The sequence below is a fragment of the Sarcophilus harrisii genome, chromosome 4, assembly GCF_902635505.1.
Source record: "Sarcophilus harrisii chromosome 4, mSarHar1.11, whole genome shotgun sequence".
Taxonomy (NCBI): domain Eukaryota; kingdom Metazoa; phylum Chordata; class Mammalia; order Dasyuromorphia; family Dasyuridae; genus Sarcophilus; species Sarcophilus harrisii.
In genome coordinates, this window is record NC_045429.1 from 395,068,662 (window position 1) to 395,081,916 (window position 13,255).

General features: G+C 37.1%; 1 protein-coding gene across 2 annotated transcripts in view; it reads left to right on the top strand.

Moving 5' to 3' along the window:
* The first annotated feature begins 320 nt into the window (after window positions 1-320).
* The window catches only part of RWDD3 (RWD domain containing 3), a 30,325-nt gene continuing 17,390 nt past the window's right edge, over window positions 321-13,255 (top strand). For both annotated transcript variants that reach the window (XM_031967118.1, XM_031967117.1), the window contains exon 1: window positions 321-442. In XM_031967118.1, the coding sequence (XP_031822978.1) occupies window positions 358-442 (85 nt within the window). In that variant the 5' untranslated portion in view covers window positions 321-357. The remainder of the gene's footprint in view (window positions 443-13,255) is intronic.

Below are 13,255 nucleotides of genomic sequence, written 5' to 3' on the forward strand. Positions count from 1 at the left end.
TCCTTTGATTTTCACAACAACTCTGTAGGCAGGTGCGATGGCTCCTCCCTCCCTCACCTTCTTTGTAGAATTAAGGAAACTGAGACAGTTAATTGGCTTGCCCAGGGCTGGCGTCAGAGGCTGAATTTGCATTTAAGTCTAGTGCTCAGTGGCGCCCCCACAGGCAAACGTAGAACGAGGTACTCTAGGAGGCCAGGGGAGCCGAGGAACTGCTCTCGCTCTGGATGCCTTGGCACGTGGGCTGTGTGGTCCTGGGAACCGAGGGAGGGGCTAGCGCGCCCCCTGGCGGCCGCGCAGGCGCCGCGCAGACGGCGCGCGCAAGGCGAAGGGCGGAAGGGGCGGGGCATCTTCGCCGACATGAGCGAGCTGGTACGGGAGGAGCTCGCGGCTCTCGCGGCTATTTTCTGTGGGCCGGACGAATGGGAGGTGGTGCGCTGCTCAGGTGACCGACGCCCCGCTCCCCTCCGCGCCGGCGGGAGCCCGGCCCCCCGTTAGGGTTCCCCCCCCCCACCCCCGCGCGGTTCCGCGAGCGACCCTAGAAAGTCTGGAGCGGGAAGGTGAGGCCCGAGGGACGGCGTCCCCGGCCTCCGGGCCTCCGGGCCTCCGGGCCTCCGGGCCTCCGGGCCTCCGGGCCTCCGGGAGGGGGGGATGACCGACTGTTAATAACCGCTGCGGGACTTTTCCTTGGAGCTAGTGAATAAATATCCCGTAGGTTGAGCGCAGGCCTAGGGTTAGGTCGCTTTACTTCGGATGCAGCCTTCGGGGAGGTCCCTCCTCGCTGCGGAGTTTGGGGGCTTGGAGAGGAACGGAGGCACCTTTGCTCTAACTAATCTTTGCAATTCATTTACAAATTATAATCCACTTAATATTATAATTACATTTGCATTTTGTTCTGAGCAAAACAAACAAACAAACAAACAAACGCACGCTTTTGGCGCCGGCTGTCCCGGATTTTTTTTTTTTTAAATTTTTTTTATTTCGGTCACTCGATCATCCTGACGTCATCTGAAAAATGGTAACGATAATTTCTGTAGAGCCCACCGTAGGAAGGGCTGGCCTTGGAGTTCCAACAACTAGCGGCCGTGTGACCCCGGTTCCAAAGCCGTCATTGACAGAAAAGCTTCCTTCATCAGTGCGCTGCCTTGGTGCCCAGGGAGTCAGTTAGACAAAGTTACAAGTTGGCATCCTTCTCTCACCAACTCTTACCTCGCAGGGTTATTAGGAAAATCAAATAAGATAATTATATGCAAAATGCTTTGCAAATCTTAAAGAAATATAAACGCCACCTGTTAATATTTGGAATAAGAACTGAAGGGTGTTTGAGTTAAGGCATTTGTCTATTTGCATATGTATGGGATTCCTATATTCCAGTGGGATTGTTTATATATTCTTCTAGAAAACTTGGTAGGAGTTGTGTCATCAAAATAGGGGTACCTCACCATCCTGCCACTATTACTATTTATTCTCTTCACTTGTTTACTTTTTATTTCCAATACTGGTTGCTTATTCACAAATTCTCATTTGAGCGTAAGCATGACTGACATGAAATTAGTTGCAGTTTATTTGATATCATCTACTAGGGAGGATTAAAAGGTAGGGAGATTATAAATCCTCTAAAAAAAAAAAAAGAAAAAAACATCCTCCAAACCAAGTCAGCATAGGCTCTGGTTCTTTATGATTTCAGTGTGAAGATGAGTACTGAGAAGAATGTTGAAAAATATCTTGATAAATATGGCCCCAAAGTGCCACATATGTAAGCCTCTCAGAACTTCATGTCTATATATTATGGATATTTTCTTCTAGAAGCTCATTAGAAAGGCATTAGACATGGTGAACACTGAATAACATTTTAAAAAATGAAATTGACTATATCTAAACAGAAAGGAAATGGCTAGTTACCATGTAAAATTGTGAAAAGAAACAACTGGCTTTGAATAATCATACCACTGACTAGTTAAAGGGTTACAATTGGCATAAAATTAGAAGAGAAGCTTCAGATGAGAAGGCAGCATTTATGGGTGCGATAGCTTCAATCTGACCTGTTCATATGAAATGAGCTGCAATTTGGGAAATGGAAAAAAAATAAAGATACTGACTTCCATTTATCACTGTTTCTTGCAAAAGCATAACATATAAAAGCAGTGACTTCATGAGGAGGCTCAAATTGCATCATTCAACATGGATTTATTACTAAATTTTAAGCACTCTGAAAGGAAAAACTAATATAATTCTTTGCCCATAAGCACTATGTTTTATTGAGGGAGATATATACAAATATTTAAAATATATAATTAATGGGGAAAGAAATGATTCAGAAGTTTGAGGAGTAGGTTGGAGGAAAAGAGGTATTTTTAAAAGTGAGGTAGAAATACATTTCAGTAATGGGTGACATAGGGAAACCAGTTTGGATTAGAAGGAAAATAAATGATGACAAGGTTAGGAAAGTAGTCTAAATTTTAAATGCTTTGAAAGTCTAGAAGCAAGAAACTGTTAAAGAGTTTTTACATCAATGGTATCACACAAGGGTGTGAGTGGGGCAGGAAAAAGTGATGATACTATCGAGGGAATGAAACCCAAGACTACTCTTCTCTGAATGAATATATCTTATTCAAAAGAAGCAAAATAGATGAAAGGAGGTATGATAGGAAGCAGTATGCAATTACATGACGGAAAATACTTGGTGAAAGTCAATTAAAAAGCAGAAAATGCCATAGGAGTAAATTATAGACCACCAGGACAGAAAGAAGAAAGATGAGTTTGGTAAACATCACAAACACAGAGTTATGATATACAAGTGATATAGGACTTAATTTTTCTGGCATCTGTTGAAGCTCTTTCAGTCAGAAGCAGAACATCTAATAACTTATTGACTGGCTTTACCAATACTTGTATTTTCAATAGATAGAGAAGACCAACAAGGTGAAATTCTTTTCTAGATTTGATTCTCACTAGTAAGGAGGAATTAATTGCTGAGTGGGAAATAATGGGAAGCTTGAGGAGAAGAGATCATTCCTTTTTACAGTTTGTTATGGAGGAGAGAAAATCTATATAAATTAAAATGAACCCTACATTTTAAGAAAATAAATTTTCAAAGAATTCAGAGGAAAGATAGGATTCTCCCAAGTAAAATATTTCATGGAAAGTCACCCCAGGAATGATAGGAGAGATACAAGAATAAAATTCTGAAGATATAAAAGAAACAGTTATAATGAAAAGAAATGAGATATGTTTGAAGAGACCTATGTAGATACACATATACATATTTTTCAAAAGGTGAACAGAAGAGGGAAGCAAGACTGAGTATGGCAGGTGAATATGGGAGTGTGGTATGATCAGGAATGTCAAGTTTATTTCAAGCATCCTAAAGCTCAAAGTGAACAGAGGGTAATGATAGAAGCCAAGGATAACGAAGTGATTTTTAAAAATTATATTGAGAGAAAAAAGTAGATTAGAGGGAAAAAATAGGCAGTAGACTTGGAATATATAACTGTCAACAGATATGGATACTCAATGGAAATGACAAAAATGACCTACAAGGAGTTGATACCTTTTTGAGGAGAAGATGGAGAGATGAATTGGAACAATCAGATGGATTTAGACTGTATAACCAAGTTCAAAAGAATAAATAAATAATTTGGTCTTAATATATAATGGAATATTGCTACTCTGGAGACTTGTGCTTGACCTTGTCATATTTAATATTTTTATCAATGACTTGGATAAAGGCAAAGGCATAGATGGCATATGCATCAGTTTTGCAGATGACACAAAGCTAAGGGAGAGCTAATCCAGTGGATGAGACGAGGTCCAAAAGGATCATGATAGGCTACAGGAAGGGTTCTTAATATGAGGTCTATGAGTTCTTTTAAAAATATTTTGATAACTATTTCATTGTAATTGGTTTCTATTTTAATCCTATTTTTAAAATAATGTATTTGAAAACATTTTGAGAAAGAGCCCATAGGTTTCACCAGATTTCCTTATATTAGAAATATATGTATGTTTATGTATGTATATGTATGTGTACATATACATTTATATACATATACATTTATATACATGCATATGTACATCCTGTGTATGGAGATGATTAAACCCATAGGACTTGATGAGTATGTAGGGAGAGAAGAAAAGATAGCATGGGACAGAGATTTCATAATTAGGAGATGGGATGTGAATTATAGATGTGTCAGTAAAGGAGAATGAGATACAGTGGTCAGACAAGTATGAAGAAAACCAAATCAGCAAATACTTGATCTTTTCCAGGGGAGAAAAATCACAGCCTAGGGTAACATTGTTTTAGAATATAAATTCACTTGTAAACCATGGAGGAAAATAGAATGTTGTTAAAACGTAGCATTGCTTCTTAAAACAATGAAAACCAGTGCATTTGAAAAGTCTACAGAAAGCTTGGCTAAAATAATTTCCTAGTCATGTATTTGAATAGTCCACTGATAACCCATATTACTAAGACAACCTCCCTGCTCACCCCAAACTATAAGGCAATCAACTTTCTATAACTATAGTTTTATGTTATTTTCATTTTGCTTAACGCAAAGCAGGCATGTGACATGGGAATACGAGTATGCTTGCTCATATGAAGGGACACACTCACGCGCGCGCAGACAGACAGACAAGACAGACACACACACACCCCAATCTCCTGAACCAAATACTGTCTCTTCATTGGTGTCTTTCATATTGTGTCTTTTTACTTCTTCATGGGCTTCTAAAATGTTAATTAGTGGTAGTTCCCTACTGTCATAAATGATTAACTTAAATTCATAAACATTTCCATTTCATATATATTTGTTTTCTTTCAGTTTCATCTGTAAATATACTTGGGATTATCTGGTTCAATTGGCTTTCATTCCTAGCTTTTCTAAGTGTACTCATTTTCCTCTCTGATTGTTGCTCAGTAGTTTGTATAGAAATAATTATTGTAATCATTTATTAAACTCCTTCAAAATGTGTTTTTAAAAAATTTTCCCCAGTTACATGTAAATGCTTTTTAAAATTTTACATTGTACATTCATCTTTTACATATTTCCATATGAATCGTGTTGGGAGAGAAAAATGAGAACAAAATGAAAGACCCTGAGAAGGGAAAAATGGTGAAAATAGTTTATGTTGATCTACATTCAGTCTTCATAGTTTTCTCTGCATGCAGATGGCATTTTCCAGCCAAAGTTTATTGGGATTGCCCTGGATTACTGAATTGCTGAGACGAACCAAATCTATCATAATTGATCATTGCACAATCTTGCTGTTGCTGTGTAGTTTTCCTGGTTCTGCTTGCTTTACTCAGCATCAATTAATGTAAATATTTCCAGGCTTTTCTAAAATTAGCCTATTCATCATTTTTTATAGAACAATAATGTTCCATTATGTTCATATACCATAACTTATTCAGCCATTCCCCAATTGATGGGCTATTCATTTTCCAATTTATCATCACAAAAAAAGCTGCTACAAACATTTTTGTTCACGTGGGTCCTTTTCCCACTTTTGTGATTTCTTTGGGATACAGACCTAGTAGCGACACTGCTGGATCAAAGGATATGCACACTTTTATAGCTGTTTGGACATATTTCAAATTGCTCTCCAGAATGGAGAGGTGTGTACCTCAGAGTTGTTCTAATTTGCATTTCTCTAATCCATAGTGATTTAGAACATTTTTAAAATAAGATTATAGATGGTTTTAATTTCTTGATTTGAAAATTATCCATATCCTTTGACCATTTATCAATTGGGGAATGACTTATAAATTTGAATCAATTCTCTCAATATTTTAGAAATGAGGCCTTTATCAGAAACACTGGTTGTAAAAATTTTTTCCCTAGCTTTCTGCTTCTCTTCTAATATTGGCTGCATTAGTTTTGTTGTGCAAAACCTTTTAAAATCTCCTAAATTTAATTAATTAAATTTAATTATCCATTTTGCATTTCATAATATTATCTAGTTCTTTGGCTATAAATTCCTCCCTTCTCCATAAATCTGATAAACTATCTTTTGCACTTCTAATTTGTTTATAGTAATCTTCATAATATATTTCAAATGAGTTTCTGTACTAAATTAGTGTTGTCCTTGTGAGTTGTCTCTTGGTTGTAGTTGTTTCTAAGCTAGTTTGCCCTCCTTGTTTCTTTGAGGAGGGTTCAGGGAGTGATAAGATTGCTTTTTCCTCTTGCTGTAAGAGGGAGGTAGAGCAAGAGGGAGTATTCATTCAAATGCTTAACAGATTGATAGGCAGTTGTGGACTTTTAGACAAAGAAAAACTTCTTAGCCCTGGGGGGGAGGGCCTAAAAGTTAAGGCTTTTTATGGCTGCAGTCAGAAAAGTCTCTCTGTGGGTCTGCTAAACATATTATCTACATACTGGATAGTCCAAATATGTGGGGGCTTTCACAGAAGCCCTGAGCTACCTCCATGTAATTAGTGGGGTTTATATTCTTCTGGATTTGTCCCTTCAAAGCAAAAAGACGTGAGTCTTTTTGCAATGGTATACAAAAGAAAGCATCTTTAACATATAAGGTAGATTTTTGTACAAACAAAACTAATGCAGGCAAGATTAGAAGGGAAACAATAAACTGGGAAAACATTTTTACAGTCAGAGGTTCTGATAAAGGACTCATTTCCAAAATATATAGAGAATTGACTCTAATTTATAAGAAATCAAGCCATTCTCCGATTGATAAATGGTCAAAGGATATGAACAGACCATTTTCAGATGATGAAATTGAAACTATTACCACTCATATGGAAGTGTTCCAAATCACTATTGATCAGAGAAATGTAAATTAAGACAACTCTGAGATACCACTACACACCTGTCAGATTGGCTAGAATGACAAGGAAAGACAACACGGAATGTTGGAGGGGATGTGGGAAAACAGGGACACTAATACATTGTTGGTGGAATTATGAATACATCCAACCATTCTGGAGAGCGATTTGGAACTATGTTCAAAAAGTTATCAAACTGTGCACACCCTTTGATCCAACAGTGTTTCTACTGGGCTTATACCTCAAAGAGATACTAAAGAAGGGAAAGGGACCTGTATGTGCCAAAATGTTTGTGGCAGCCCTGTTTATAGTGGCTAGAAGCTGAAAAATGAATGGATGCCCATCAATTGGAGAATGGTTGAGTAAATTGTGGTATATGAATGTTATGGAATATTATTGTTCTGTAAGAAATGACCAGCAGGATGAATACAGAGAGTATTGGCGAGATTTACATGAACTGATGCTGAGTGAAATGAGCAGAACCAGGAGATGTACCTCAACGACGATACTGGATGAGCATGTATTCTGATGGAAGTGGATTTCTTTGACAAAGAGAAGATCTAGCTCAGTTTCAATTGATCAAGGATGGACAGAAGCAGCTACACCCAAAGAAAGAACACTAGGAAATGAATGTAAACTGCTTGCATTTTTGTTCTTCTTCCCGGGTTATTTATACCTTCTAAATCCAATTCTCCCTGAGCAACAAGAGAACTGTTTGGTTCTGCACCACATATATTGTATCTAAGATCTACTGTGACCTATTTAATATGTATAGGACTGCTTGCCATCTGGGGGAGGGGGCGGATGGAGGGAGGGGAAAAGTTGGAACAGAAGTGAATGCGAGGGATAATGTAAAAAATTACCCTGGCATGGGTTCTGTCAATAAAAAGTTATTAAAAAAAAAAAAAAAGATACAAGGTAGAAAACCATTGTGTCCCCTGGGATACTTGTACTGAGTTCATGGCTTCTACTGACCATTTATTCTGATTATGGAAATTTTCTATAAGAGGAAAAAAACAGGGACATAATTATAATAGAGTCAAAATAGGTCTTTCAGGCTTCAGCCTGAGAGCACATACATGACAAGATAAATCATCCTTAGCTCTGTTTGACAACATGCAGTAACAATTCCATCTCATAGCCAGACTCAGGAATAATCATGCGGGAAACGAAGAAACAACTGGGAAACTGAGTCAGAAGGATCATACTTTAAGCAGAAGTTAAGGTTGTTCTTCCAGCTCTTGGCCAGATGAGATTTTAACTATGATAGTTCAGGAAGGCATTCCTCTGAGTAACTTATGGCATTTCTGTTGAATGATGGGTTACTGACAATGATCAGACAATCAAATTAAAAACTCAAAGTATCAGTGACAGTCCCAAGAGATTTTATCTCTAATAGCAAATTCTACTAATCACACCTTAGGGCTAGATATCTTATTTTTAAAAGTTTATCACAACTTATATACATGGGAGATTTTGTTTAACATGTTTTATATGTTTAAACATCCTGGTACAAAGGATCAATCATTAAACAAGCTTATAAATTTTTAGTAAACATATCCCTTATTTAGAAACTATAAATCCTAAAGAGGCTCATTTCTTAGGGCTGATGACCTTCCTTACCGTGATAGTTTCAAAAAAACTGGCAAGCTTATAAATTAAGGGGAAGGATTGGCAGAGAACCCAGAGAAAGGGCTGAGCTTACTATTGCCCATCCCAACTATTCTTAATGTTTTCATGAGCTGTGCTGTTTGATACCTCCTCTCACTCTGTGGAGGTGAACTGATGAGACTTTCACCTTATCCCTCTTGTTTCACACGCAGTAATTACCGATTTTAGGTTTAACCTGATGACAATAATTTCAAATAACTTAGTTAACAATTTTAGAATTTTCTTAGTAGCCAAATAGTTGTAGCTGAAATTTCTATTCCCTTAAATGTTTCCCTTTTGTTTTAGGGAGAAAATAAGACAATTCTTAAAATTGAGATAGATTTTAAAATTTTAAATTTTCCCTAAATTCTGATTAAACGTTCTAGACAAACTGAATTGCCATTTGGCTATTTTCCAATTCACACAAACCATTTTTGTTTTATGCGTCAGGAAAAGGGTTAAGGTGCCAGTTTTTGCTGACAGGGCCCTTAGAAGTCTGACTCAAGATAACTTAAAAGCAGGCAGTTTGTTCCTAGAGTCTAAAGTAGTAGTAAACTGCTTTTCTGTTTTCCTAAAGTTCCCAAACAATGTTAACACTATCAATGCAAATAGATTACAATTTACATATTAGTGGCCTTTGATTAGAGCTACTTTTAAAAAACTACTTATCCCCATAGCTATCCCCATAAATCCCCATGGCTATTGCTGCTTCCCCTATTTCTATAGGTGAGGTAGTATTTGAGTTTCCCTACAGTTCTTTAGCTTTTTTTTTTTTTTTTTTTTTTTTTTTGAAATCTGATCTGAGATGAGAAAAGTTAGCAAACAGGGACTTTGCTATATTGATCTTCTTAGCGATCCCCACAACCGCGATATACTCTGGTCTCTTGGGGAATGGAGTGGAGAAAGAGAGAAGGTTCCTTAATACTTTCTGGGCTGCTTTCCCAAAGGAGCAGAAGGGGACTCCGGACAAGTTAGGAGTCAAGAAAAAATTAGCAAAAAGTTGCTATTTACTTAGCTTTTTTTTCTTTTTCTTTTTTGTCAGAATGGGGTAAATTCTTGGAATTATCTCAAATGTTTCAGGGATTTTTTTTCTTGCAATCTTAAAGTGACTAATTGCCAAACTTCTTAATCACAGCTCTCAAAACTTTGAGAATCTGTTAAGATATTATTTTAATTTTAATTAGATAACTTTATTTTGGTGAGTTGAGGTCCACAGGAAAAAGTTAGGCTTTTTCTCTTTTTAAAAAGGTGTGGGAATCAAGGATATTAAGAAATCTTTCCCAGCATTCTACTGGGATACCAGCATCCCAGCATAGAAGTTTTTTTCTTTCTGGTTGTAAAGAGAGGACCCCGAAACTCTGAAAATCCTTAAAGGAAAAAATCTCCTTCAACTCTGCCTCAGTGAGGGACCCCACCCCAAGGATAAACAGTTTTATCTTTGTTATCTGGGTGGGGTGGGCTCAGTTAATTAATTCAAATTCTAGCCCTAGCTAAGACCAGGGAAGAGCCAATTTGGGACTCCATCGACTGCCCCCTTTATCTAAATCTCTCATTATAAAAAGAGCCAAACTAAAATCCTCTCTTTGCAGAGGTTCCAAACATGCCATGCTATGGTATGCTTGGCAAGCCAAGGGCCTCTACCCACTGGAATACTCTTTCCAGTGTCATTCTCTCTTTACCCTCACCTATTTCCCTAACCATACTTTAACCTTACTTCCAATTCCCATAATAAACTTCTTTTATCAATCTAGGTTTTTGGGTCTGTAAATTCCTTTACAGGGAACTTCTGTGCCACCAGAAGGGAGTCCCCAAAACTCCCTTCCCTTGTGCCGAAACCTACCCTGAACCCCGAACCTGTCACTAGACCTCATTTAACTCCCTGACCACCAGAAACCCTACTTTCATTTGGGTTCCCCAAATCTAAACCTTATCAGTTGCATTTTAAATCTTTTCAGGTAACAAAATCTAGCTCACAGAACAAACATGATACAGACATTCTACACAGAGACAAAGACCAAATGACACAAGAGGACTGTCCCATCTTTGCTAAAAGCCATAAAATTTCTTTGCCAAAAGCCATCCTATAGCACTTCTCCTCTTTTGTCCCAGAGAAGTTGAAAAGATAGCAAAGGTTCCCTAGGAGCTTTGCTGAAAATTGCAAGAATTTCCAAATTTGGGCATCCTCAATCAAGGAAAACTTGCTAAACATGGAGCTCATGATGACCCAGAGAAGCTTTCTCCCAGCTATAGGATTGAGGGAGAAAAAGAATGGGGGGCTTACCTTGACAAGGAAGGGGAAGCCAGGCTCTCCCTGTACTGGGCTACCAAATGTTAAGGTTGGGAAGGAATCCAGAAGGTTGGGGATTGAAGACCAGTGTTGTGTGTGAGGTGTCTCAAATTGCAGGCTTGAACTCATATCCAAGTCTATGACAAAGTTTATTGTAATTGTAACACCAATTGAAGCAGAGCTAAGTTCCAAAAGAATTTAGCAAAGGACCAAGAGAAAGGAGACACACTTCTCCATTTCTCCATATCATTGATATGCTAATTTTATGGTTTAGAGGTAGAACTGAGAAGTAATCTCAGGAATTTGGTTATCACTGAGCAGCAGATCTAGGATTATACTAAGGGCAGAATTTAGAATCATTGACAGATTGTCAGAACAATGGCACTCTAAAATCAGAGGGTCATAGGATCCATAATATATCTTCCTTAAAATCAGAGGGAAGAAATATTGTTCTATTCCTAGGCCAGAAGACTTTTACAATCATTGACAGGCAGATTGCTAGAACAGAAGCACTCTAAGGTTGGTAGGACCTCCTTACTTCTCTATCCCCTAGAAGCTATATTCCTTTACAGGATCACACAATTAGGATCTGAAGGCCAGTTTGAACTCAAGGCTTTCTCACTATAGGCCTAATATGTTGTCCAACTTCACCACATTGCTGCCTAAGAAACGGTGAAAAATGAAAATTAGAGAGACAAATTAGCAGTGAAATGCTTTATAATACTTGGGAAAAGCACTAATGTTAGGTGAAATGGTTAGCATAGATAACAATTATCTAGGTTAGTCATTTGGAAAATATACATACCAGGATAGTTATCCACATGATTGCAAAAAGTAAATTTAAGTTTGGGTTCTGATGGTTTTAGAAGCTTCTTTCCCTTTATAACTGAAAAAACCAAAAATTAAATTTTTTATATTTTGGGGGAGAGAAGGCATTATGGGAGGGGGATGTTTTTTGGTACATCTGAGTGATTAATGGACTATTGAAATGCATCATTAGAGAAAGGTGATTTTCCAACAAGGAAAGAGGCGTGTTTTATGGAATCATTTTCCATGATTTTTTAGGTTAAAAGTTATGTTGACTCATTTATATAAAAGGAAGGAAAGGAAATTTTTTTCCACTTACTTAAAAAAAGACTTTTTTTCCCCTTCTTATTCCCTGTTTTTTATCCTCATTATTTAGCATTGGTAATGTGCAATTATGACTCTATCAAAATAGGGGTATGTGTATGTGGAAGAGAGCGTGGTTTATAGAGTATAATTGCCAGACCCTCAAGGTGCTTATAGTTTTGATAAATGTTCTTTCATCCCTCTCTTATCCTTTCTTTTTAATTTAGCTTTATTTCCTTATTGTCTACAGCCTATTCTCTTCCCAAATGTTTATTTTTTTTTTTTTTACCATCTGTAATTTTTTAAAACACTGATACTTTTTGTAGACTACTTAAAGACATAAGGATATTTCCATTTCACCTTTTTGTGCCTCTTAGTTATGTGTCTTGAGTAGGAAGGGTGTAGTTTTTTTAGATTGTAAGTACAAGCGTGAGAAACAGAAAAATGTAGCCTGGGTCAGAGAGAAACAAAGAAAAGAGTCTTTGACTTGGGATAAAATGTGGAAAAACAAGAGAACAGTGCTATAATAATGAGGACACTGTGGACTTTTTATCAGTTGTTAAATTGAGCGTGACTTTAAAGCCATGCCTCCTAATTAATTTAATTCAGTATTCTGGCATCAATAAGTAATTGAATTATAAAAGAACCTAGTATAACATCATAACACTTTTTGTTTCTGAAAAGTTAATTTGGAAGTGGGACATTTCCCTGAATGTAATGGTGTTTTTTAATGTAGAGAACAGGGTAGCCTTATAGCTTCCATTGTTAGTGCCCAAATTACATATGAAGGCGGAGTAGGGAGCAGAAATTGCAGCCATCATCTCCCTCTTTGATATTCTCTACTGACTAGACGCTTCAATGCACATTTCTTCCTCTTGTCGCTGGAATATGGTCAATATGAGAGAAGGATTGTAGTTTAGGTGCAGAAATAGTGAGCTATTTTGCTGTATTGAAGAAGGGTCCAGGGTTTTTGTGTATGTGTGTGTGTGTGTGTGTGTGTGTGTGTGTGAGAGAGAGACAGATAGCTTGCCACAAAATAGATTCAATATTGCAAAGAACAGTGTGGAATAGTGAAAAAATTATTGGATAGGGGAAATCTAGTAGGTTTTTTTTGTGTGTGATCATAAGCAAAGTCACATAATTTCTTATTCTCATTTTCCTCATCTGTAAAGTAGGAATTATAATTTAGTATTTAAAGTATCTGTCTCAGGCTATTTTAAAGTTTAAGTGAAATAATATATGTAAACCTTATTATAATAAAGTACTATACATCTTCAAATGCTATATAAATATCTATTATAAAAATGTAGTGATACAGAATCTTGAGTTTGAATCTAATCATTCCATGTTGATTCAGTTATTTTGTATGAACTGAGATTTGATTTTTTTTTTTAACGAAATAAGTATTTTTAAATTGGTACTGGGTT